At 45.4% G+C, this 27,791-nt stretch overlaps 1 protein-coding gene and 1 pseudogene across 9 annotated transcripts in view; one reads left to right on the plus strand and one right to left on the minus strand.

The window, feature by feature from the left end:
• Positions 1-27,791, plus strand: part of LOC105498266 (gon-4 like) — a 102,070-nt gene that overhangs the window by 156 nt on the left and 74,123 nt on the right. For 8 of the 9 annotated variants that reach the window (XR_011616243.1, XR_011616242.1, XM_071083925.1 and 5 more), the window contains exon 2: positions 2,901-3,431. Coding sequence is in view for 6 of the 9 variants with exons in the window: in XM_071083925.1 (XP_070940026.1) it covers positions 2,927-3,431 (505 nt within the window). In the remaining 3 variants the exon portion in view is untranslated. Of the gene's footprint in view, positions 1-2,900; positions 3,432-27,791 lie in introns of those variants that run through there. The other variant, XM_071083951.1, reaches the window with a different exon arrangement.
• On the minus strand, positions 9,917-11,160 carry LOC105498238 (26S proteasome non-ATPase regulatory subunit 7 pseudogene; annotated as a pseudogene).

The raw sequence follows: 27,791 nt of genomic DNA on the forward strand, positions 1-27,791 counted from the left end.
GGGTCCGGTCTGAGGGTGGGCGCGGGGTGCGTAGCGGAAGTTAAGGGCGTGAAGGTCTCTAGTTGGGAATGGGGATTGGGGCCAGCCCTGTGCACCGAGGTGGAAGCGCGGTTGGGACCCCTTTTGAAAATGTTTTCCTAGGAGAGGGCCGTGCCGGGGCTGCCTCCACATTGGCATTCATTCACCCTGCTGGTCCGACTTGGGTTCCCAAAAAAGCGGACTCTGTCGAGCTACTGTTGTGTTTGAAGTGCCTGGAGCTGAAGTAGCTGTCTTTTTTCCTTTTTTTTCTTTCTTTCTTTTTCTTTTGTTTTCCTTTTTTTGATCTCAGTAATTATCTGTGAAATAAAAGAGTTGCCCTGGCTACTCCCATTCTATTTCTCATCCAGTCACCACCATCTCTCACAGGAATCTAACGAAATCTTCATGTTTTATTAAGCTTTAATTACTAAGGACATCAGTTGATTGAGGGGATGGAGAATCTCCCCTAATGTCTTGGAGAAACAGAAGGGAGGTTTAAAACTAACTATAGGTCGGGCGCGGTGGCTCATGCCTATAATTCTAGCACATTGGGAGGCTGAGGTGGGAGGATCGCTTGAGGCCAGGAGTTTGAGACCAGTCTGGGTAATAAATTGAGACCCCGTCTCTACAAAAAAAAAAAAAAAAAAAACAAACAAAAAATAAAAAACGTCGCTGAGGGTTGTGGCAAGTGCCTGTAGTCCCGGCTACTTGGGAGGCTGAGGCCAGAGGGTCATTGGAGCCCAGGAGTCTGAGGCTGCAGTGACTATGATCTTGCCACTGCACTCAAATCTGGGCAACAGAGCCAGACCTTGTCTCTGGAGAGAAACAGAGAAAGAAAAGAAAGAAAGAGAAATCTAACCTTAGACTCTTAGAGTTACAAAGAACTTTTGTTTTTCCAGCTTTCATCTAGTACTCTGATAAGTGGACATTCAGGCTTTGCTTGAACATTGCCAGTGATCTGACACAAGGCGGCTTATTCTATTGTTGGATCTATTTATGACAGTAAAGTTTTCCTGGGTAATAAGATGTCTTTTTTTTTTTTTTTTTTTTTTTTTTTTTTTGGAGACAGAGTCTTGCTCTGTTGCCCAGAGTGGAGTGCAGTGGCATGATCTTGGCTCACTGCAACCTCCACCTCCTGGGTTCAAGTGATTCTCCTGCTTCAGCCTCCCGAGAAGCTGGGACTACAGGTGCCCACCACCACGCCTGGCTAATTTTTGTATTTTTTAGTAGAGACAAGGTTTCACCATATTGACCAGGCTGGTCTCAAACTCCTGACCTTGTGATCCGCCCGCCTTGGCCTTCCAAAGTGTTGGGATTACAGGTGTGAGCCACTGCGCCCAGCCACCATCAGTTTTTATATAATGCTTAACACTTGGCCCAAATGCTGCACAGAATAAGTTGTTTAACCTCTGTTTCATTTATTATTCAGGGAGCTTTCACTGAGTATCTACAATATTCAGTGACATGTGGAGTATCTACAATACCCAAATACTGAACTGGTGCAGTGGCTTGGATGGAACCGTAATCCCAATGACTTGGGAGGCTGAGGTGGGAGTGTTGCTTGAGCCCAGGAGGTCGAGGCTGCCGCGAACTATGTTCATGCCATTGCAATGCAGCCTGGGTGACAGAGCAATACCTTGTTCCAAAAAAAACCCAGATACTGCTGGATGTTAGGGATATGAGTTGAAATAATCCTGTTTCTCAAAAAGCTCATAGTTTTGGAGGAAGCAGACGAGAAACAGAAAGACGAGAAACCATTACAAAACTGATAAGTATTGTAAAAGAGGTTTGCAAACAGGTACTAAAAGAACATAGAGGACACCCTCTGGTTTAGGTCAGTAGTGCCCTTAAAATGTGATAACTAGAATTGAAGCAAAAAGCCAAGAAGTAACATAGCACAGAGGATAGTAGGACTCTCATCTTCCTTGTTTCAACACAAAATTTGTTAATATAGCCTAACCTTTTCTTTTTTTTTTTTTTTTTGAGATGGAGTTTTACTCTTGTCGCCCAGGCTGGAGTACAATGATGAGCGATTTTGGCTCATGGCAGCCTCCACGTCCAGGTTCAAGTGATTGTCCTGCCTCAGCCTCTGGAGTAGTTGAGATCACAGGCGTGCACCACCATACCTGGCTAATTTTGTATTTTTAGTAGAGACAAGGTTTCTCCATGTTGGTCAGGCTGGTCTCGAACTCCTGACCTCAGGTGATCTGCCCACCTCGGTCTCCCAAAGTGCTGGGATTACAGACGTGAGCCAACACCCAGCCAACATAGCCTAACCTTTTAAACAGTCACACTTTGCTTTTGATTTGTTTCCGTTAATGGAAATACCTGTTTATTAAAACAGCAATAGCAAACATGTATTGATCATTTACCATCTAATGAAGTGGATGCTACTATATTCCATTTTATAGCTGAAAAAACTGAGATTCAGGATGAGTAACTCACACAAGGTCATAAAGCTGGAGAGAAGGTGACTCGGGAAACATCCAGACAGTCTGACTCCATAGTTTATTCTCAGCATCATGCTAGTCTACCACCCTGATGGTAATAATAACAATGTTTATTAATCTCTTACCCTTTAATTCTTGTAACAATTGTATGAAGTAAGAGCAATTATTTTTTACTGTTGAGGATACTGAAGACTTGCAAAGTTAAATCACTTGGCCAAGGTAACAGTAGTCCATCAGTAGTAATCAGTAGAGTTGAGATTTGAACTCAGTCACTTAACCGCTGTCTCTCCGCTTCCACCTAAAGGGAAATTGTGCGTTTGGTGTGAAGTATTGTGTTCGTGATTGAACATGAATAAATGAAAAGATAATTGAGTAAATGTTACTACGATTAATTAATATGAAGGCAGTAAGAACTTGTTTTTATTCTTTCAGAATGGAACAAAAGTGGGACTTTTAAAATGTTGCCCTGTAAGAAGAGAAGAACTACAGTGACAGAGTCCCTGCAGCATAAAGGCAATCAGGAGGAAAACAACGTAGACCTAGAATCAGCTGTTAAACCAGAATCTGACCAGGTTAAGGACTTGAGGTCAGTGTCACTGTCCTGGGATCCAAGTCATGGCAGAATAGCTGGCTTCGAAGTACAATCTGTGCAGGATGCAGGAAATCAGCTTGGTATGGAGGATACATCTCTGAGCTCTGGGATGCTCACCCAGGACACAAATGTACCAATTCTAGAAAGTGTTGATGTTGCCATCTCTCAGGGAATCACCCTACCTTCCTTGGAGTCTTTTCACCCCCTTAATATACACATTGGTAAAGGAAAACTCCAGGCTACTGGCTCAAAAAGAGGGAAAAAAATTACACTGAGGCCTGGGCCAGTTACCCAAGAAGACAGACGTGATCATCCTATCCTAAAGGAGCCTTTTTCAGAAGAGCCTAGTGAAGAAGTCAAGGAAGAAGGAGGTAAGGTATAAAAGGTCTCTAGGTTACATTCTTGTCAATACCTCTTTGCCATTGCTATTTCTGGGTGCCTTTACAGAGTAGTATTTCTGAAAGGGGATATTGATTTGGTACGGAATTAGAACTGTTGTGTTTCTAAGGGTCAGCAGTTAACTAGTTTTTTTCATGAGACAGAATCTTGCTCTGTCACCGGGCTAGAGTGCAATGGTGGGATCTCGACTCACTGCAGCCTCCACCTCCTGGGTTCAAGCGATTCTCCTGCCTCAGCCTCCCAAGTATCTGGGATTACAGGCATCTGCCACCACTCCTGGCTAATTTTGTATTTTTAGTAGAGACGGGGTTTCACCACATTGGTCAGGCTGGTCTCGGAACTCCTGACCTCAGGTGATCCATTTGCCTTGGCCTCCCAGAGTGCTGGGATTATAGGTGTGAGCCACTGTGCCTGGCCAGCAGTGAACTTTAGGAATGAATATAGACTTTCCTTTCCCCTCCCATTCCCTATATCCACTTCTGTATCCCTTTCATTCCATTCTCTCATCCTTTATTTGGTGTGTCTGGAGATGTGTATGGTCTTTTGTGATTGGGCAGCAGCTTAAAGGGGGAGACTACTGCCTGGGACACTGGGAAAGGCTCTACTGAGATGAATGACCCTTCCAATTTGAAGGATGAATTGCGGTTTGACAGAAAATGGTATGGGCACATAGGCCGAGAACAGTACACAAAGATACACTGGCAGAAGAGGATGGTGACATGGTTGCTTGGAAGAGGTGGTGGGAGATGACTTCTTTTTTTGTTTTTTTTGTTTTTTTTTGAGATGGAGTCTCTCTCTGTCGCCCAGGCTGGAGTGCAGTGGTGTCATCTTGGCTCACTGCAACCTCCGCCTCCCGTGTTCAAGTGATTCCCTTGCTTCAGCCTCACGCATAGCTGGGATTACAGGTGCCCGCCACCATGTCCGGCTAATTTTTGTATTTTTATTAGAGACAGGGTTTCCCCATGTTGGCCAGGCTGGTCTCAAACTCCTGACCTCAGGTGATCCACCTACCTTGGCCTCACAAAGTGCTGGGATTATAGGCGTGAGCCACCGCGCCCTACTAAGATGACTTTAGAGTAGTAGATTGTGCTAAGATTGTGAAGGGTTTTGTTTTTCATACCAAGGCATTTGAGCTTTTCCTGTAGGTAGGTGATAGTCATTTAAATGGCTAAGCAGAACACATTTATGCTTTAGAAAAGATACCAACTTCTCTTATTCATTTTTTTTTTTTTGAGACAGATTCTCACTCTGTCACCCAGGCTGGAGTACAGTGGTATGATCTTGGTTCACTGCAACCTCCACCTCCCCTATTCAAGTGATTCTCTTGCCTCAGCCTCCTGAGTAGCTAGTATTACAGGCGCCCGCCACCATGCTCAGCTAATTTTTGTATTTTTAGTGGAAATGGGGTTTCACCGGGTTAGCCAGCCTAGTCTTGAGCTCCGAACCTCAGGTGATCCACCTGCCTTAGCCTCCCAAAGTGCTGGGATTACAGGCATGAGCCACCACACCTGGCCGAGATTGTGAAGGGTTTCGTTTTTCACATTAAGGCATTTGAGCTTTTCCTGTAGGTAGGTAGGTGATTTTTTTCTTTTTTTTGAGCTCTGTTGCCAGGCTGGAGTGCAGTGGCACTATCTCGTCTCACTGCAACGTCTGCCTCCTGGGTTCAAGCAATTTTTCTACCTCAGCCTCCCAAGTAGCTGGGACTACAGGCGCATGCTGCCATGCTCAGCTATTTTTTTTTTTTTTTGTATTTTAGTTGAGACAGGGTTTCACTATGCTGGCCACTCTGGTCTCGAACTCCTGACCTCGTGATCTGCCGACCTCAGCCTCTCAAAGTGCTAGGATTACAGGCGTGAGCCACCGCACCTGGCCTATTCATTCATTTTGACTGTTAAGATGTTTTCCTTTTTGCCGAATTTTAAGTCCACTTGAGTCTCGCTCTGTGGCCCAGGCTGGAGTGCAGTGGTGCCATCTCAGCCACTGCAAGCTCCGCCTCCCGGGTTCACGCTGTTCTCCTGCCTCAGCCTCCTGAGTAGCTGGGACTACAGGCACCCGCCACTATGCCCGGCTAATTTTTTGTACTTTTAGTAGAGACTGGGTTTCACTGCGTTAGCCAGGATGGTCTCGATCTCCTGACCTTGTGATCCGCCCACCTTGGCCTCCCAAAGTGCTGAGATTACAGGTGTGAGCCACTGTGCCTGGCCTTAAGTCCACTTGTTCTTATTTTGTCCTACTGGTACCTTTTCAGCATGTGGTGTTTTATTGTGTCTTGTGTGTGTTTATATTGAAGAATTTTATGTTTCTGACCCTGCTGTGTTTGAAAACTGATGGAGTGCCCAAGATGAGGGAGTTTAGCATTAATCTTGATGGTGTACTGTGTTGGTCATGCACTCTCTGGCATGAGCTGCCTGAAGCACATTGTCAAAGATGAAAGCTCTTTTGGGGAAAAGTGCTCTCCTGTGAAATCATCCCTTGTCATAGCATATTACTGTATATCTACAACCTCATTCACAGTAGCTTGCATTGTTGTATTGCTTTTGGGACACCTGTGTTTTATCTGGAAATGTAGATAGAAATAGCAGTATTTTTTTTTGTATGTATTACATATTGTTTCACTGCTAATCCTCTACACAATTTTTTTAGAATAAAAAAGGGTAAATAGCTTGTGCCATTTTGCTAATTACATAGATTTGACTTTTGATCACATAAATAAAAATTAAAACAAGGCAGGACATTGTCCTGCACATAGTTGATGTGGATAAATACTTTTTATTACTTTGAAATTCTTATTTTGATAGTTTTCTACTTAATGAGGCAAGTGTGTAAGTCTCAGTCTTTTTGAGTTCTCATTATTTAGACTTAAGGAAAGGAGAAATGAAGGTTTTTCTTTATTCTCCCCATGCCTTTCCTTTTTTTCTCTTTTATTCTTTTTTTTAAAAAGTAAGAGCAGAGTATACTAGATGAGGACAACTTAAGGTGATACTGGAATTTAGGTGTTTTTACTGGAAAAAAGGCATTTCCTTTGTGATGGTTTAAAGAAAATAGTAAGGAGATAAGAATCAGTTCAACTACTTAATTCAGGAAGTCAGGAGAGATATATACAAAGCATAGGAGGGAATCAAGTTTTCTTGCTTTTTTTTTTTTTTTTTTGAGACAGAGTCTCATTCTGTCGCCCAGGCTGAAGTGCAGTGGCCCCATCTTGACTCACTGCAACCTCTGCCTCCTGGGTTCAAGCAGTTCTCCTGCCTCAGCCTCCCGAGTAGCTGGGATTACAGGCGTGTATCACCATGTTTGGCTGATTTTTGTATTTTAGTAGAAATGGGGTTTCACCATGTTGGTCAGGCTGGTTTCAAACTTCTTTTTTTTGAGACGGAGTCTCACTCTGTCGCCCAGGCTGGAGTGCAGTGGTGCGATCTCAGCTCATTGCAAGCTCTGCCTCCCGGGTTCATGCCATTCTCCTGCCTCAGCCTCCCGAGTAGCTAGGACTATAGGCGCCCGCCACCACGCTCGGCTAATTTTTTGTATTTTTAGTAAAGATGGGGTTTCACCGTGTTAGTCAGGATGGTCTCCCTCTCCTGACCTCATGATCCGCCTGCCTCGGCTTCCCAAAGTGCTGGGATTACAGGCTTGAGCCACTGCACCCGGCCTCAAAGTTTTTCAAGAGCCATGAAGGATCTCCCTAGACCGGAACATGGGAGGACGTGGGGCTGAGGCTTCTGTAGTCACTGTGCCTTCCATTGCGCTGGTGGTAGACTTTTAGTAGGTGCTCAATAAATCATTTTGAGTGACTGAGACCAACTTTGGGGTAAGGATTTTGTTTTTTTTCTGCTGAGACAGAGTGTTACTCTGTTGCCCAGGCTGGAGTGCAATGGTGTGATCTCGGCTCATTCCAGCCTCTGCCTCCCAGGTTCAAGCAATTCTCTTGCTTCAGCCTCCCGAATAGCTGGGATTACAGGTGGCCACCACCACACACAGCTATTTTTGCATTTTTAGTAGAGACAGGGTTTTACCATGTTTGCCAGGCTGGTCTTGAACTCCTGACCTGAGGTGACCTGCCCGCTTCGGCCTCTCAGAGTGCTGGGATTACAGTCATGAGCCACTGCACTCAGCCCAGAAATACTATTAGTAGTAGTATTATACAACTTCCTTGTATGATAAAAGACTCCACAAAAAGTATTCAACATGAATTATGGTAATTCTGTAGTTTTAGTAAGCCATTGCAGTAACCTATAAAACACATTCTGATGTCTAACTTTATCTGTCAGATTTTTTTTTTGTCTGAAAATGACAGATCCTTTGTTCTGAGTTTTGATTTAAAACATATAATCTCTTATCTGTGTGACATTTAAAAGAAGCAGAAGACATAGTTCTAACCTCAGGAAGTTTAGAATCGTAATTGGGAAGACAACCATAAGCACATACTTTTTGGAATTGGAGCTTGAAGGATTCACAGGATTTGATAGATTGTTAGGGAAGAAGTGGAAGTAGAATAGCATATTCTGCAAACGTGTAGAAATGCTGTGTTTGTGTGGGAGAGTACTAAGGCTTCAGGTAGAAAGAGTAGATCCAGATTATAGAGAGCCTTGAAGCTTTCGCCTTAAGACCTTAAGATTTAGAATAGGATGCTGGCAGTAAGGGTAGAGAAGAATGGGTATACCATGGATACATTACAAAGAAATAATTAGCACTGCTCAGAGATTGACATGTAAGATATCTGGAGTAGGGGATGGTGATGCATGCCTTCATGGGGAAAGTATTTAAGACTTTGAATTTGAGTTCAGATTTGGGTATGAGGTATGCAGGTGAACCTCAAAATTGGGGCTTAGCCCAAGGGGGTTCTTGGCTTTGTGCAAGGTTCATGAGCAAGCCAATAGAGAAAAAGGAAAGCAAGTTTATTAGAGCAGCAGAGTACAGGAAATGGCTGCCCCATAGACACAGCAATAGCAGCAGCCCTTGTGAATAGATAGCTATTCCTTGACTATATACTAAATAAGGGCAGGTTATTCATCAATATTCTAGAAAAGGGGCAGGGAGTTCCCAGAACCAAGAGATCCTCCCGTTTTAAACCATTTAAGGTAACTTCTAGGGGTTGCCATGGCATTTGCAAACTGTCGTGGCACTGGTGGGACTTTTCTTCTTTGTATGTATGTGTGTATGTATGTTTTTATTTATTTTTTATTTTTTTTGAGACAGAGTCTCACTCTGTTGCCCAGGCTGGAGTGTAGTGGCATGATCTTGGCTCACTACAACCTCTGCCTCCTGGGTTCAAGCGATTCTCCTGCCCCAGCCTTTCGAGTACCTGTAACTACAGGCATGCACCACCATGCTCAGCTAATTTTTTTGTTGTTTTTTTCTGAGACAGAGTCTCACTCTGTTGCCCAGGCTGGAGTGCAGTGGTGCGATCTCGGTTCACTGCAACCTCCGCTTCCTGGGTTCAAGTGATTCTCCTGCCTCAGCCTCCTGAGTAGCTGGGGTTATAGGTACCCACCACCATGCCCAGCTAATTTTTGTGTTCTTAATAGAGACAGGGTTTCACCATGTTGGTCAGGCTGGTCTCGAACTCCTGACCTCGTGATCTGCTCTCTTCAGCCTCCCAAAGTGCTGGGATTACAGGCTTGAGGCACTGCACCTGGCTTTTTTTGTATTTTTAATTGAGATAGGGTTTCGCCATGTTGGCCAGGCTGGTCGTGAACTCCTGACCTCAGGTGATCTGCCTGCCTCAGCCTCCCAAAGTGCTGGGATTACAGGCATGAGCCACCACGCCTGGCCCATTTTTATTTTTTAAAACCAATCCATTTAATTGTGTCTTTCAAGGTAAACAATATACGGAGCCTGGATCCCAAGCCTGAGAATGCTAGAGCTATGGGTGCAAAACCTGTGGTATTCTCAGAGTTCAGAAGGGTTAGAACTCATGGTGTTACGAGGCAGAGAACATACGGAATTTGTGTATTCCATTTAGCGATTTTGTAAATTACCAGAAACAGACCGAAAGAGTCTTTCAAGATGGGAAAAATTCAACTCCTGGTTTTGTTTTGTTTTGTTTTGTTTTGTTTTGTTTGAGACATAGTTTTGCTCTTGTTTCCCAGGCTGGAGTGCAATGGCACAATCTCAATGGCCCCTCCTCAGTTCAAGCAATTCTTCTGCCTCAGCCTCCTGAGTAGCTGGGACTACAGCTCAGCTAATTTTGTGTGCCACCATGCTCAGCTAATTTTTGTATGTTTAGTGGAGACGGGGTTTCACCATGTTGGCCAGGCTGGTCTCAAACTCGTGACCTCAAGTCATCCACCCACCTTGGCCTCTCAAAGTACTGGGATTATAGGCATGAGCCACCATGCCTGGCCCAGGACAGCTTTTTAACAAGCAGTTAAAGTGGAAAAGAACCCCCTAGTAGCACACTGATTTAGTTTACAAATTAAAAAGTCTGTATGTTTTACATTTTCTCCTTTTTCTCTTTATATCACTTTTTTCCTTTATCTTTCTCTTTGTCGTCTTTTGTATCCTTTTTTGCTCTCTTCTTTTTCCTATCTTTCTTCTCTACATCCCAGTTGGCAATCTTGTTGATGAGGTTGTGCAGGGTGATCACAGAATGGATCGGCGAGGCCAAGTACACCACCACCATTTGGTTATTGGTCTTCGGTAAAAGGCCTTGACAAGGGCTGGGCGCGGTGGTTCATGCCTGTATTCCCAGCATTTTGGGAGGCCGAAGAGGGTGGATCACCTGAGGTAAGGAGTTCAGGACCAGCCTGACCAACATGGAGAAACCCTGTCTCTACTAAAAATACAAAATTAGCCAGGCATGGTGGCGCATGCCTGTAATCCCAACTACTCGGGAGGCCGAGGCAGGAGAATCGCTTGAACCTGGGAGGCAGAGGTTGCGGTGAGCCGAGATCACACCATTGCACTCCAGCCTGGGCAAAAAGAGTGAAACTCCGTCTCAAAAAAAAAAAAAAAAAAAAAAGGCCTTGACAAACTCCAGTAGGCTGATGACTGGCAGCAGCTTGAAGACCTCCTGAAGCTGATAGATGATTTGGTGGTTGGTGGACAGTTTGCCTGTGGCAACTTTTTCCAGGTAGCTTCTGATACCCAGAAGCTTGGAGTTCAGTCCCTTCAAATCCAGGACCTGGTTTGTGATCCACTGGGAAAGAGTGCCCACTGTAGTGTCTTTGATGTCTTGTAGCAAGTGAAAAGGAACTCCAATTTCCTTAGCTTCCTCTGCTCCAGTTTCACTGGTCACATGCTCAAATGTTTTCAAGGGTGAAGTTCCATCATCATAGATTTCTCCTGAAATATATGCTTCTATAGGCAGCCCTAAGTCCTTTGGCTTCATGTCACTAGTGACCAATACTGAATCATGACAGTATCTTTTCATGATTTCATTGAAGGCAGTGTCATTCTTGTGTAGTTTAGGGCCTGTGTGGTACCACCCAACTGTTCTTTCTCTGGCATTCATCCTCTTAAACATCCTATATGTGTTTTCCAAATAATCGTGGGCTAAAAAACAATCATCTGTGTCATCTTCATTAAAAGGGACTGCAGAACTGCTAGATACATCAAGTACTTTCATTTGCCATGACTGCAAAAGCACATGAAGAATGCATTTCTGTTTTCCAACCTTGCTGATTCTGTTGAAATGATCCACCACACTGAGCAGTATACCTGGGGGTGGACCACCACCTTCTGCATCACCAGGTCCAGCCTCATGATACACTCTGGCCACCAGGCCTGGCTCCCTGTGACCCACTGGAGTTTCTTTTAGCATGGAAATGCTTTATAATTAGTGTGTAATAAGCAGTGAGAACAACCAAAGGTCACTTTTGTTGCCATCTTGGTTATAACTGGTTTTGGCTGCTTTCTTTGCTGCATCCTGTTTTGATCAGGGTTTTGTTCTTGTTTTCTTCAGCAAGGGTCTCTGGCCAGTGCTTGGAAAACAAATCCTGCTTCTGTCCTACCTCACTCCCCACATTATATACTCCCCTTCAGTCTTAACAGGGTTGTAGAAGGGTGGAAGTCCATCTTCTGCAACTGCTTCCTGTTGTTTTTATGGGCATTGGCCCTGCCTAGCACTGGAGGAGTAAAAATCTCTTGATGCCTCATCTAAGGGATCAGAACAAGGATGTGTTGGAAGCCATGTGCTAGCATCATCTTCACATGGAAATTGTTGCAATCTAGAAGACACAAACGTTACAAGGAGGCTGTAGGAGTCAGGGCCAAAGACTGGTAGTTATAGGATAGCCACTGGAGGTCCTAAAAAGAGTAGAAACCAGGTGAGACTTGGGAGGGTGTTTTCTTTGTTGTTATTTTTTGGGTTTTTTTGAGACAGGATCTAGCTCTGTCACCAAGGCTGGAGTGCAGTGGTGTGATCGTGGCCCACTGCAGCTTCAACCTCCCAGGCTCAAGTGATCCTCCTGCCTTAGCCTCCTGAGTAGCTGGGAACACAGGTGTGTGCCAGCAACACCCAGCTGATTTTTAAATTTTTTTGTAGAGACAGTCTCACTATGTTGCCCGGGCTGGTCTTGACTCATCCTCCCACTTTAGCCTCCCACAGTACTGGTATTGCAGGCGTGAGCCACTGTGCCTGGCCAGGAGGGTACTTTTTATGGTCAACCAGATATAGTTGGGGTCAGTTCCCTGGTTATATATATGTAACCAGGTGGCTTGCTCTTAGAACTTTTGAGTGTTAACCTCAACCTGTCCAGAGTTGTTAATATATATGCAGCGGGTCTTATTGATAACAGTGCAGACTCCACCTTTTTCAGTCAATAAATAATCCAAGACTAGTCTGTTGTCAGGGTTACATTTGCCAGAGAGTCCAGAGATTCCTGAATTCTTCTTAATGTCTGACTTGTGTTGGTGGCCAGAGATTCTAGGGCCTGAGTTATGTTTCTTAGTGTTGACTTCTGGTATGCAAAGCCCCCCACGCGGGGCCACCACCCCTATTGCTGTCCCAATTCCTGTAAAAATTAATCCTATTGCTCTTTTACTTCTTGTTTTTCTAGGTTTTATGGGGTTATGAATGGATACCCCCTGAAGGGATAATGGTGGCCAAAATACATTCACTGGTGTTTCAAGGTTTTGATAAGCAAAATAGAAAGCTATTCCTAGAAGAATAAATGGTTCCCTACAGGGTTGGAAGTGGGTGTGGGATAGGATTTCTTCCCCTAAAGGTGAACCCAGATGGGTCACAAATTGAATCCTTGCAAGGTATGCCGTGCATTTTTTTATTGCCAAACTGGGTCTATAGAGATACCTTTTCCAGGTTCCAATGCGGGTGATTGGATAGCCCTCATTTTCCACCAGAGGGTGGTACCTCCATCTTTCCAGATTAAGCAGTCGTTTCTCCCTTGCATGTATGGGTCCTGGAGGAGGCACCATGTATAGTCTCCTTGTTTACCAGTGGGATCCCATTTGCCCTCCCATGGCCTTGGGAATTTGGCCACTAGGGTTAGTTCGAAGCATCATGGGGAATTTCTGTCTCTGTGTCATTGCCACAACAATTTGTGCAAACGATAGTATCATTAGTACACTGGAGCTGTAGATACCCAGCGTCCTAGGTCCAGGTAATAGTAGGGGGGTAGGAGGGTGGTTGGAGAGGAGTCAGGTGAATCTGTTAAGTGTGGGAGAGAGCCATTTTACAAGTAGGGGCCTAGGTACCAGAGGAACACTATGGCCAATTAGGAGGTTTGGGGAGATGGCTGTGAGGTTTGCAGGTTGCACCAGAGGGTGATGCTGTCTATCCTGAGGGTGCTGATGACAGATTCCGCAATCATGCATGCTATTTCCCGATGCTATAATTCTAGAAATGTTTACTATGGAGTTTTGTTCCCATTCCACAGTGAGTTAGATTGATTAGAAGCAGGGAGCAAGAAGAACAGGGACAACTGGGTATCACACTGGGCTATAGGGTGGTCCCTATACTCAATAAGGACAAGTAAGGTGTTTCTCAGGAGGAGGTGGTTGCTACTTATCTGTCTTGTGAAATGGCAACTTTAAATCTTCCAGAGGTTTGCAGGTGTAGGTCATAGTGTCCTAGTCTTATGCCTGTAGGGATTCACAAAAAACAGGTTTGTTTAATCCAGGACAGGTGTACCTAGCTAGTGATTCCCCGAAGTTTAACAGCAATGGGAGTGCTTAACAATACCTAATGGGGAGTGGGGGCCCTTCCATATTGATTATATTGCAATTGATCTTCAAGGGGTACTTCTTTCCAAGTTGGTTTTTTTTTTTTTTGAGATGGGGTCTTGCACTGTTGCCCAGTCTGGAGTGCAGTGGCGCTATCTCGGCTCACTGCAACCTCTGCCTCCTGGGTTCAAGCGATTCCCCTGCCTCAGCCTCCCAAGTAGCTGGGAGTACAGGCGTGTGCCACTATGCCGAGCTAATTTTTTTGTATTTTACTAGAGATGGGGTTTCACCTTGTTGGCCAGGATGGTCTTGATCTCTTGACCTCGTGATCCACCCACTTTGGCCTCCCAGAGTGCTAGGATTACAGGTGTGAGCCACCGGCCTGGCCCTTTCCAAGTTTTTAATAGGACTAAGTTTCCTGGTTAAACAGAGCAATCTTTTCCTTTGTGGGAAAGGGCAATACTTTATTTTCATATTCTTAGAGGGCCTTTTGAACCTGGCCTCCTAAGTTCCAGAGGGGAGAGGGGAAGGTATAGTGAGGCTTGTCCAACCGCTTGTTTCTTGTCATGGCCTGAATTAGTTTTTCAAGTTTCTTTCTTTTTTCTTTTTTTTTTTTTTGAGACGGAGTTTTGCTCTGTTGCCCAGGCTGCTGGAGTGCAATGGAGCCATCTCTGCTCACTGCAAGCTCCGCCTCCTGGGTTCCTGGCTTCACGCCATTCTCCTGCCTCAGCCTCCTGAGTAGCTGGGACTACAGGTACCCGCCACCATGCCCAGCTAATTTTTTTTTTTTTTTTATATTTTTAGTAGAGACGGGGTTTCACTGTGTTAGCCAGGATGGTCTCGATCTCCTGACCTCGTGATCCACCCGCCTTGGCCTCCAAAAGTTCTGGGATTACAGGCGTGAGCCACCGCACCCGGCCCCCTTTTTTTTTTTTCTGAGACGGAGTCTCATTCTGTTGCTCAGACTGCTGTGCAGTGACGCAGTCTTGGCTCACTGCAACCTCCGCCTCCCGGGTTCAAGCAATTCTCCTGCCTCAGCCTCATCAAAACTAGCTGGAATTACAGGCATGTGCCACCACACCCAGCTAATTTTTGTATTTTTAGTAGAGACAAGGTTTCACCATCTTGGCCAGGCTGGTCTCGAACTCCTAACCTCAAGTGATCCACCCACCTCGGCCTCCCAAAGTGCTGGGATTACAGGCCACTGTGCCTGTCCTATACTACATTTTTCTTAAATAACTAGTCATTCTACTACTCTAGAACAATAATTTACCATATAAAATCCTTTTTTTTCCCTGCCGAGATTTGCAGGATTCTTTCTCATGTAGAATTATTCTCTTTTCTTTATAATTTTCCTTACCAAAAATACCTCTGAACATCCATAACTTTCTTTACCTATCTCTCCCCTACTTACTGGTTCCTTTCTACCTGGTTTCATAAATTACCTTTTCAAGTCCAACCTTTAGATAACTTTTGAATTAGGCACAGTTATTCTTTTTCTCGATAAAAACGCATCTTCTTTGGTGAGTTTTATATCAACCTAGGAAGCAAGAAATCCTGAACTATCAGATATTAGGATTTTATAGATGAGAACCATTCCACAGTTTTTAAAATTTTTTATTTTATTGTAAAATGTTTCCCTATATAATATTCCTTTCTTAATTGGAAATGACCCAGGCATCCAATAAGCATCCAAAATGATTTTAAGATTTTAAATTATACAAAAAGTTCACTTACAAGCATTTATCTCATTACATTTACCTAATTTATTATTATTTATAATTTTTTTTTTTTTTTGAGACAGAGTCTCACGCTGTCACCCAGGTTGGAGTGCAGTGGCATAATCTTAGTTTACTGTAACCTCCGCCTCCTGGATTCAAGAGCTTGGGCCTCAGCCTTCCAAGTAGCTGGGATGCATGCACCACCACGCCTGGCTAATTTTTGTATTTTTAGTAGAGATGGGGTTTTGCCATGTTGGCCAGGCTGGTCTCAAACTGCTGACCTCAAGTGATCCACCTGCCTTGGCCACCCAAAGTGCTGGCATTACAGGTGAAGGCCACTGTGCCTAGCTAGAACTATATTAGACAAAATTGGTCATTCAAAGTTATTTCCTGGTTAACCATTTTTAAATTCTGAACATTAGGTGAACCCCTAAGTAAGAATCTTAAACACATGGGCATTTTGCCAGTAACTCAGAAGATTCAGCTATTTTCATTGAGCCAACAATCTTTTTTTTTTTTTTTTTTTTTTTTTTTTTTTGAGACGGAGTCTGGCTCTGTCGCCCGGGCTGGAGTGCAGTAGCCGGATCTCAGCTCACTGCAAGCTCCGCCCCCCGGGTTTACGCCATTCTCCTGCCTCAGCCTCCCGAGTAGCTGGGACTACAGGCGCCCGCCGCCTCGCCCGGCTAGTTTTTTGTATTTTTTAGTAGAGACGGGGTTTCACCGTGTTCGCCAGGATGGTCTCGATCTCCTGACCTAGTGATCCGCCCGTCTCGGCCTCCCAAAGTGCTGGGATTACAGGCTTGAGCCACCGCGCCCGGCCGAGCCAACAATCTTAAATTAGTCTTATTTATACAATTCTGAAGACATTTCTATTTCCAGCAATTATTTAATTAATTGATTTTTTGAGACAGGGTTTCTGTTTCCCTGGCTGGAGTGCAGTGGCATGATCACAGCTCACTGCAGCTTCCACCTCTTGGGGTCAAGTGATCTTCCCATCTCAGCCTCCTGAGTAGCTGGGACTATAGGTGTGTGCCACCACACCTGGCTAACTTTTTTGTTTTTAGAGATGGAGTCTCACTATGTTGCCCAGGCTGGTCCTGAACTCCTGGGCTCTAGCAGTCCTCCCACCTTAGCCTCCCAAAATGTTGGGAGGTGTGAGCGGCGGCACCCAGTCTTTATTAATAATTTGAAAACAAGTTTTATTTACCAAAGGACTCGTGAACTTGAAAAGCATTTGGACTTTATTAAAGATAGCTGGATTTAAATTATTTCTGACAATTTTGAAACCTGTTCACATGGCTAAACTTTGTTTTTTCTAATAGGTAATCCAAGGAAACTGTAGACTAGAATTTGGGTAAGGTAGTTTTCGTAACAGTTTTATTTTAAAAACTTCCTTTATGCTTTTTTTTTCCCCTTCAGCTTCAGAGGAGGAGGAGATGATTAAAAAGGGCAGGAAAGAAAAAGAGGGAAAGGAAGCAGAGTGGGGGATGAGGGGTACCTTTCCCTTTGTTTCTTTGGTGGGGGAGAGAGAAAGAGAGAGAGAGCAAGCCAGAATACTCATTGACGGATGAAGGGGCACCTTACCATGACAACTTCAAGATCAGAGATCTTGCACCCAAGACCTTGGGACTGTCCCAGGGTGGGACTCTAACCTACAATCCTAAAGAGACATGACCAGTAGAAGTATGATAAAAGAAGACGGAAGAGGTGGAAAGGGAAAGGAAGCTAGGAAAAACAGGCTCCTGTAGCAGCAAATGTGAATTGGGGAAGAGAGGAGTTGTTCAGGGGATGTCCTTGGAGTCCCTGAGACAGTGGAGAACTCACCCATCAGTGGAGACACCAAAAAAAAGTGTTCAGGCGGCTGCTTTTCTGTATTGCAGGGAGTCATCATCAGGTCAGAGGGTCAGGGCCTCCAGAAAAATGGGCTTGAACAGGGTATCTCATTTGGGACCCTCATTTTGAGCAGAAAGAAAAACAGACAGGAAGAGACCTGTTGCAGAAAAGAAAATTTATGATTTTAGGAGGGACTAGAAGAAGTTGCTGAAGTGGGTGCAATGACAAAGAGAGTAAGGAAAAAAATGAAACGGCACCAAATGCTGAAAAACCTGGAGTATCTAGACATTGGCCAGTGAGGGTCCCCATACCAGATGCTGAAAACTGGGGAGCATCTGGGGGTGGCCAACAGTGAGGCCCAAAGACATGAGACCTAACACAGTTGGGGCCACAGAACAATGTGACTCTGACATCCCGGAGTCAGCACAAAGGAATACCTCTCAAAATAACAAAAGCCTGCCTTACATGGAATAGAAAGAACTATCCAAATTGCTGAAACAGAGACTACAAACATGACAACAGGATAAACATAAGTATGCATTTAGGCACTAAGAGCAGAAAAGTAAAATGACAGGTCATTAGAAGCTAAAGAGAAAGGTCCAAGAGAGAAGGTGACAAAGTAAATTACAAAGGACATGGATGCCCAGGTGTGCTTCTGTCTGGGGCACCCAGATGATGAGGGATAATGAACTGCCTAACAACCTAGAGATACCATTCCCATTTCCTGATTGATTTGAAAAGGCAAAGGGAGAGAGAAGAGAGTGAAAGAGAAAGTAAATCAGTTAACACCACATTGGCCAGGCGCGGTGGCTCACGCCTGTAATCCCAGCTCTTTGGGAGGCCGAGGTGGGCGGATCACGAGGTCAGATCGAGACCATCCTGGCTAACACGGTGAAACCCCGTCTCTACTAAAAATACAAAATAATTAGCTGGGCGTGGTGGCGGGCGCCTGTAGTCCTGGCTACTTGAGAAGCTGAGGCAGCAGAATGGCGTGAACCCGGGAGGCGGAGCTTACAGTGAGCTGAGATTGCGCCACTGCACTCCAGCCTGTGCAACAGAACAAGACTCCATCTCAAAAAAAAAAAAAGAACACCACATCGGCCAGGCGTGGTGGCTCACGCCTGTAATCCCAGCACTTTGGGACGCCGAGGTGGGTGGATCACGAGGTCAGGAGCTCAAGACCCACCTGGCCAATGTCTCTACTAAAAATAAAAAAATTAGCCAGGCATGGTGGCAGACACCTGTCATCCCAGCTACTCGGGAGGCTGAAGCAGGAGAATCGCTTGAACCCGGGAGGCGGAGGTTGCAGTGAACTGAGATCGTGCCACAGCACTCCACCCTGGGTGGCAGAGCAAGATGCCATCTCAAAAAAAACCCAAAAAACAAAACACACATTGAGGGGGAACAAAGGGGACACTCACCTTTTCGTGGAGGCCAAATGGTGCCAGTCTTTGGGTTCAAGCAATTCTTGTGCCTCAGCCTCCTAAGTACCTGGGATTACAGGTGTGCACCACCGTGGCTGGCTAATTTTTTGTATTTTTAGTAGAGCCGGGGTTTTGCTGTGTTGCCCAGACTAGTATTGAACTCCTGAGCTCAGGCAATCCACCTGCCTTGGCCTCCCAAAGTGCTAGGATTACAGGTGTGAGCCACAGTGCTCAACCCAATCAGTTTTAATTTAGGGTCTGGCTAGAGGGCTCCCTCAGTTCCCTTTGGCTTATTATTGATCCCTTCATAGTCACCAAGGAATGATGCAGGTGAACCCCAAATTGGGGCTCAGCCCAGGAGGGTTCTTGGCTTTGCAATGGAAGGAATCATGACTGAACCAACAGAGTGAATTAAAAGTAAGTTTATTAGAGAAACAGAGGAAGGGAAATGGCTGCTCCATAAGAAAGAGAAGTAGCAGCAGCAGCAGCCCTGTGGATTGCTGGCTAGCTGTATATATACAAAGACAACAAGGAAAAAATATGTAACGGTGCCAAATGTCAAAATACCCAGAGTATCCAGGCATCAGCCCATGAGAGTCCCCATACCAAATACCGAAAATCCCAGAGCATCTAGGGGGTGGCCAACAGTGACCCCCCCAAAGGCATGAGATCTATATGGCCATATATATATGGGTATACTTTGATTATATGCTAAATAAGGGGCGGATTGTTAATGGATTTTCTGGAAAAGGGGTGAGGAGTTCCCAGAACTGAGAGTCCCTCCCCTTTTAAACCATATAAGGTAACATCTAGGGGTTGCCATGGCATTTGTAAACTGTCATGGTGCTGGTGGGAGGTTCTTTTAGCGTGCAGATGTGAGGAGGGCAACAGGAGGTGGCTTTCATCACCATCTTGCTTTTGGCTGGTTCTGGCCAGTTTTTTGATCAGCTCCTGTTTTGTTCAGCGGGGTCTTTTGAACAATGCTTGGAAAACAAGTCCTGCTGATCTCCTACCTCAAATGGAATGTGAGGTGACAATAGGGCCAGCAAGCAAAAATAGAAATCTGAGATTGAAATTTAGTAAGAGGCAAGGACTAGAAATGTTCACAGTGTTAGTCATGGTTCTTCTCCATGGAAACAGACATGGAGGGGGAAGAACAGTGGATTAAAGAAAACCTTGCATTGAGGGGAAGATAACAGAGAAGGAACAACTGGAGAAGTAGTAGTAAAAGTGAAAAGAGGAGGGAGAGCTTTAAGAACAAGGTACTTTAAAATTTAGTAGCAAAGGAGGGATAAGGATAATACCTGAGAAAAAGGTTACATTTGAAGATTGATGATCTTGGAGAGTAGATTCAGGAGTTTGTTGAGGAAAGGACATTATATGAAGGATTTAAAGAGGAAGGAATGGGGCTGGGAACAGTGGCTCACACCTGTAATCCCAACACTTTGGAAGGCCAAGGTGTGGGGATCTTGTGGCCAGGAGTTCAAGAACAGCCTGGGCAACATAGCTAGGTTCCATCTCTACAGAAAACTTTTTTTTTTTTTTTCTTTTTGAGACGGAGTCTCTCTCTGTTGCCCAGGCTGGAGTGCAGTGGCGCAGTCTCAGCTCACTGCAAGCTCTACCGCCCGGGTTCAAGTGATTGTCCTGCCTCAGCCTCCCGAGTAGCTGGGACTACAGGTGCCCGCCACCACGCCCGACTAATTTTTTGTATTTTTAGTGGAGAAGGGGTTTTACCGTGTTAGCCAGGATGGTCTCCATCTCCTGACCTCGTGATCTGCCCACCTTGGCCTCCCAAAGTGCTGGGATTACAGGTGTGAGCCACTGCCCTGGCCCAGAAAACTTTTAAAAATTAGCCAAGTGTGGTGGTGCATACCTGTAGTCCCAGCTACTCAGGAGGTTGAAACAGGGACAGTTTGAGCCCAGGAGTTCAAGGTTTCAGTGAGATCTCATTGCATCACTGCACTCCAGCCTGGGTGACAGAGCAAGACCTTGTCTGTACAAAAAAGGAAAAAAGAGGAGGAATGAAACACCAGAGATTTCTTTCCTCCCTCTCGCCCATCCCTGTCCTCCCCTCCTCCCCCCCCTTCCTCCCTTTCTCCCTTCCTCCCTTCCTCCCCTCCTCCCCTCCTCCCCTCCTCCCCTCCTCCCCTCCTCCCCTCCCCTCCTCCTCCCCTCCCCGTCCCCTCCCCGTCCCCTCCCCTCCACTTCCTTCCCTTTTTTTTTTTTTTTTTTTTTTTTTTGAGACGGAGTCTCGCGCTGTCGCCCAGGCTGGAGTGCAGTGGTACTATCTCGGCTCACTGCGAGCTCCGCCTCCCGGGTTCACGCCATTCTCCTGCCTCAGCCTCCCAAGTAGCTGTGACTACAGGTGCCCGCCACCTCGCCCGGCTAGTTTTTTTGTATTTTTTAGTAGAGACGGGGTTTCACCATGTTAGCCGGGATGGTCTCGATCTCCTGACCTCATGATCCACCCGTCTCGGCCTCCCAAAGTGCTGGGATTACAGGCTTGAGCCACCGCGCCTGGCCTTTTTTTTTTTTTTTGAGACGGAGTCTTGCTCTGTCACCCAGGCTGGAGTGCAGTGGCCGGATTTTGGCTCACTGCAAACTCTGCCTCCCGAGTTCACACCATTCTCCTGTCTCAGCCTGCCGAGTAGCTGGGACTATAGGCGCCCACCACCATACCCGGCTAATTTTTTGTATTTTTAGTAGAGATGGGGTTTCCCTATAGCCAGGATGGTCTTGATCTCCTGACCTCGTGATCTGCCCGCCTCAGCCTCCCAAAGTGTTGGGATTACAGGCGTGAGCCACCGTACCCAGCCTTCGTTCCTTTTTTTGCGGTGGGGGAATGGGCAATGATAAATAGCTAGAGAAGGCAGCAAGATTATTGAATATTTTTTCAAGATAAGTTGTCAGAAGGAACTGGAGGAAATTATAATATTAAAATGCTAGAGAAGGAATGGATAAATAACTATGGGTTCATAGTCACTCAGTTATTGATAAGTGTAATTAAGAGATATTTAAAATCAGTTTACAGATACCCAGATTTAGATAAACATTTATGGTTTAGTATTATCTGTTATATCACTCCCCTTCATTCATCTGGAGAATCGAAAATTGATTCTACTACTTTGCACTTTGATTAGTTGTATATACAAGTAATAGCAATAAAAGTACACTGTGAGAGTCTCTCCAGAATTTTTCTTTAACTTTTTTACTTTTTGTAACACAAAACAGGAAGAAAGAAAGATTGACAATTCATATATATCTACTTTGGAAAATATTGAAAACTTTAAAGGTGAAAATAAAAATCACCCATAACCTTGCTGTTTAGTACATGTTCTTTTTGTTGTTTTACTTTATTTTGTTTTATTTTATTTTATTTATTTATTTATTTATTTATTTTTGAGACCGAGTCTCGCGCTGTCACCCAGGCTGGAGTGCAGTGGCCGGATCTCAGCTCACTGCAAGCTCCGCCTCCTGGGTTCACGCCATTCTCCTGCCTCAGCCTCCCGAGTAGCTGGGACTACAGGCGTCCGCCACCTCGGCCGGCTAGTTTTTTGTATTTTTTAGTGGAGACGGGGTTTCACCGTGTTAACCAGGATGGTCTCGATCTCCTGACCTCGTGATCCGCCCGTCTCGGCCTCCCAAAGTGCTGGGATTACAGGCTTGAGCCACCGCGCCCGGCCTGTTTTACTTTATTTTAAATAACATTTTAGTTTTGTGATTATGAATGCAGCAGCATCATATACACTGTAGAAAAAAATGAAAATACTGCATAGAAAAGATAGTTGGATTATTTTGAAGTATTGACATTTTGTTACAATCGATACCTTTTTTTGTTGTTGTTTGTTTGTTTTTGAGACGGAGTCTTGCTGTGTCACCCAGGCTGGAGTGCAGTGGCGTGATCTCAGTTCACTGCAACCTCTGCTTCCTGGATTCAAGCGTTTCTCCTGCCTCAGCCTCCTGAGTAGCTGAGATTACAGGCTCCTGCCACCACACCTGGCTAATTTTTGTATTTTCAGTAGAGACGTTTCCCCATGTTGGTCAGGCTGGTCTCGAACTCCTGACCTTGTGATCCACCTGCGTAGGCCTCCGAAAGTGCTGGGATTATGGTGTGAGCCACTGCGCCTGGCGATACATTGTTAAATCATGTTTCTTTTTTCTTTTTTTGAGAAGGAGTCTCACTCTGTTGCCCAGGTTGGAGTGTAGTGGCATGATCTTAGCTCACTGCAACCTTCACCTCCTCAGCTCAGGTGATTCTCTTGCCTCAGCCTCCCAAGTAGCTGGGATTACAGGCACGTGCCACTGCGCCTGGCTAATTTTTGTATTTTTAGGAGAGACAGGGTTTTGCTGTGTTGGCCAGGCTCGTCTTGAACTCCTGATCTCAAGTGATCCACCCACCTCGGCCTTCCAAAGTGTTAGGATTACAGGCTGGAGTGCAGTGGCACGATGTCGGCTCACTGCAAGCTCTGCCTTCTGGGTTTGCATTGCCCAGCCTAAATCATGTTTCTTGACTGCAGGTGTTAGTGTTTAAACTTTTTTTTTTTTTTTTTTTTTTTTTGAAGAGATGAAGTCTCACTCTGTCATCCGGGCTATAGTCTAGTGGTACAATCATAGCTCACTGCAGCTTCTAACTCCTGGGCTGAAATGATCCTACCAAGTCACTGGGACTATAGGCAGGAGCCACACCATCCAGCTAAAAAAACTGGGACTGCAAACCTGCACGACCACACCCAGCTGCTGCTTTTTTTTTTTTTTTTTTTTTGAGACGGAGTCTCACGCTGTTGCCCAGGCTGGAGTGCAGTGGCGCGATCTCGGCTCACTGCAAGCTCCGCCTCCTGGGTTCACGCCATTCTCCTGCCTCAGCCTCCTGAGTAGCTAGGACTACAGGTGCCCGCCACCGCGCCCGGCTAATTTTTTGTATTTTTAGTAGAGACGGGGTTTCACTGTGGTCTCGATCTCCTGACCTTGTGATCCGCCCGCCTCGGCCTCCCAAAGTGCTGGGATTACAGGCTTGAGCCACCGCGCCCGGCCTTTTTTTTTTTTGACTTTTTGCAGACACAAGGTCTCTATAAGTTGCCCAGCATGGAAATGTTTTTTGTTTGTTTGTTTAACCGGTGAGGTCTCATAATTCACTGCAACCTAGAATTCCTGGCCTTAAGTGATCCTGCTGCCTCAGCCTCCTAAAGTGCTGGGATTACAGGTGTGAGCCACTGGGCTTAGCTAGAAATGACTTTTTATTTATTTATTTATTTTTAGAGAGACAGAGTCTTACTGTGTAGCCCAGGCTAGAGTGCAGTAGTACAATAATGGCTCACTACAACCTCTAACTCTTGACTTCCAGTAATCCTCCTGCCTTGGCCTCCCAAAACACTGGAATTACAGGCATGAAGCCATAAATGACTTTTTTTTTTAGACAGGTTCCCACTGTGTTACCTAGGCTGGAGTACAGCGGTGTGATCGCGGCTTACTGTTACCTTGACCTCCCAGGCTCAAGTGACTCTCCCACCTCAGCCTCCCAAGTAGCCAGGACTACAGGTGCGCACTACCATGCCTGGCTGATTTTTGTATTTTTTGTCAAGACAACGTTTCACCACATTAGCCAGGCTGGTGTCAAACTCCTGAGCTCAAGTGACCTGTGCACCTCAGCCTCCCAAAGTGCTGGGATTACAGCTGTGAGCCACCATGCCCAGCCCACAAATGACTTTTTAAACAAGCATACCAGAACTTTAAAATCTAAGCAAGTATTGCCCCTCAAAACACAGAGGTTCACTTTGGTAGGCAGAGCCTCCTCTACTGACGTTTTTACTACTAAAAAAATATTTGGGGTCAGGAATGGTGGCTCACACCTATTCCTGTACATTGGGAGGCTGAGGTGGGAGGATTGCTTAAGGGCAGGAGTACAATACCAGACTTGGCAACATAGTGAGACCCCATCTCTACAAAAATAAAATAAAATTAACTGGGCATGGTGGCAGGAACCTGTAGTCTCAGCTACTTGGGAGGCTGAGGCGGAAGGATCACTTGAGCCCAGGAGGTTGAGGCCAGAGTGAGCTGAGATCACACAACTGCACTCCAGCCTAGGGGACAGAGCAAGACCCTGTCTCAGCAACAACAAAGAATTGGAACTACTTGACCAAGCACGGTGGCTCGTGCTTGTAATCCCAGCACTTTGGGAGGCGGAGGTGGGCAGATCACCTGAGATCAGGAGTTCAAGACCAGCCTGACCAATATAGAGAAACCCCATCTCTACTAAAAATACAAAATTAGCTGGGTGTGCTGGTACATCCCTGTCATCCCAGCTACTCAGGAGGCTGAGCCAGAAGAATCTCTTGAATCCGGGAGGCGGAGGTTGCGGTGAGCCAAGATCATGCCATTACACTCCAGCTTGGGCAACAAGAGTGGAACTCTGTCTCAAGAAAAAAAAAAAAACCCAGGAAAAATAATTGGAACTACTTTTTAAACTGTCCCTGCAGGACTGGGTGCGTTGGCTCATGCCTGTAATCCCAGCACTTTGGGAGGCGTAGCGGGGCAGATTACTTGAGGTCAGGAGTTTGAGACCAGCCTGGCTAACATGGTGAAACCCTGTCTCTACTAAAAATACAAAAATTAGCCAGGCATGGTGACATATGCCTGTAATCCCAGCTACTTGGGAGGCTGAGGCAGGAGAATTGCTTGAGCCCGGGAGGTGGAGGTTGCAGTGACCCAAGATTGTGCCACTGTACTTCAGCCTGACCCACAGCGAGACTCTGTCTGGAAAAAAAAAAATCTGTCCCTGCAAACACATTATCAGCTGCACCACAAAATCATTTTTCATACTCTACATAGAGGAAATCTTCCTTTTTTCTACAACTTTTTTTTCTCTCTGACTCCACAATGCTTTTCAACTTAATTCCCCTTCCCTGAGCCCTTTAGGACCCCACCTTCCTTTATAGATATGCTGGACGCTAAAAGACCTCAGAAAGAGAAGCTGAGCAGGGTAAGAGAAATAGAGAAAGCAAAACCTTATTCAGAGCATATCTGTAACTTATTTACTGCCAATCTAAGAACTCTGTGTTGATAACATCAAAAATTATTTTTTTTAAATTTATATTTATTTGTTTATTTTTTGGAGACAGTGCCTCACTCTGTTGCCCAGGCTGGAATGCAGTGGTGCGACCTCTGCTCACTGCAACCTCTGCCTCCCAGGTTCAGGTGATTCTTGTGCCTCCTGAATAGCTGGGATTACAGGCACCGGCCACCACGCCTGGCTAATTTTTTGTATTTTAGTAGAGACGAGGTTTCACCATGTTACCCAGCATGGTCTCTAACTCCTGAGCTCAGGCGATTAGCCCACCTTAGCCTCCCAAAGTGCTGGGATTACAGGTGTGAACCACCACGGCTGGCCGATCATCACATCAAAATTAGCTGAGAAGAGTACAGATCAACTAATTATAAGCTAAAATCATGCTACTCACTTTTAGGAGGCAAAGAAAGAAGAAGCATAAGTGGAAATTAGGATATGTAAGTCAAATTTAGAAGAACGAGTAAAATTCTATTAGAATAAACACCATTAAAACGGAAGATTTAGCTGGATGGTGTGATGGAAGTAAGCTATAACAATGCCACTGCACTCCAGGCTAGGCGACAGAGTGAGACCCAAGTATAAAGACTGGCTATGTGTTTTGAAAGAAAATGTTCAACTAAGTAGTGCACAAACTAGGGAAAAAATTCGGGAATAGAACAAGTACACAGTGAAAATTTAGGTGTCCTTTCACTCTGTACTCTTGCTCCCCAAGTCTTCTTCCCAGGTAACTTTTAAACAATTTTTTTGTGTATAGTCCAGGGATATTCTGTATATATGCAAGCTGTTTCCTTGATAGCCTGATTTCTGATATTTACTTTTTACTTTTTTTTTTTTTTTTTTTGATATAGAGTCTCGCTCTGTCGCCCAGGCTGGAGTTTAATGGCGCAGTCTCGGCACACTGCAACCTCCGCTTCCTGGGTTCAACATGTTCTCCTACCTCAGCCTCCCAAGTAGCTGGGATTACAGATGCCCGCCACCTTGCCTGGCTAATTTTTTGTATTTTTAGTAGAGATGGGGTTTTGCCATGTTGGCCAAGCTGGTCTCGAACTCCTGACTTCAAGTAATCCACCCATCTCAGCCTCCCAAAGTACTGGGATTACAGGCATGAGCCATTGTGCCCAGCATTCTTTTTTTGTTTGTTTGTTTTGTTTGAGATGGAGTTTTGCTCTGTTGCCCAGGCTGGAGTGAAGTGGCACTGTCTTGGCTCACTGCAACCTCTGCCTCCCAGGTTCAAGCGATTCCCCTGCCTTAGCCTCCCAAGTAACTGGGATTACAGGTGCCTGCCACCATGCCTGGCTTATTTTTGTGTGTTTTTTTTTTTTTTTTACAGCCAAGGTTTCATCATGTTGGCCAGGCTGGTCTCCAACTCCTGACCTCAAGTGATCTGCCTGCCTCAGCCTCCCAAAATGCTGAGATTACAGATGTGAGCCACTGCGCCCAGCCTACTTTTAATACTACATGAATATTTCTTTGCGTGTGTGTGTGTGTGTGTGAGAGAGAGAGAGAGAGAGAGACAGTATCTTGCTCTGACACCCAGGCTGGAGTGCAATGGCATGTTCACAGCTCACTGCAGCCTTGAACTCCAGGGCCCAAGTGATTCTCCCACCACACCCTCCTAAGTAGCTGGGACCACAGGTGTGTATCCCCACACCCAGCTAATTTTAGAGCCCCTCACTTTTGTAGAGACAAGGTGTCTCCTTATGTTGCCCAGGCTGGTCCCAAACTCCTGGATCCTGGCTCAAGCAATCTTCCTGCCTTGGCTTCCCAAAGTAATGGGATTACAGGTGTGAGCCACCTGGCCTAGCCTAATTTTTAAAAATTTTTATTTTTAGTAGAGACAAAGCCTCGATATGTTGCTCAGACTGGTTTCAAACTCCTGGGCTCAAGTGATCCTCCTGCCTCGGCCTCCCAAAGTGCTGGGATTATAGTCATGAGCCACCTAATGACTATAAGCACCTGGCTTTTGGCCGGGCGTGGTGGCTCAAGCCTGTAATCCCAGTACTTTGGGAGGCCGAGACGGGCGGATCATGAGGTCAGGAGATCGAGACCATCCTGGCTAACACGGTGAAACCCCGTCTCTACTAAAAAATACAAAAAATTAGCCGGGCAAGGTGGCGGGCTCCTGTAGTTCCAGCTACTCGGGAGGCTGAGGCAGGAGAATGGCGGGAACTC

Source organism: Macaca nemestrina, chromosome 1 (genome assembly GCF_043159975.1).
Source record: "Macaca nemestrina isolate mMacNem1 chromosome 1, mMacNem.hap1, whole genome shotgun sequence".
Taxonomy (NCBI): domain Eukaryota; kingdom Metazoa; phylum Chordata; class Mammalia; order Primates; family Cercopithecidae; genus Macaca; species Macaca nemestrina.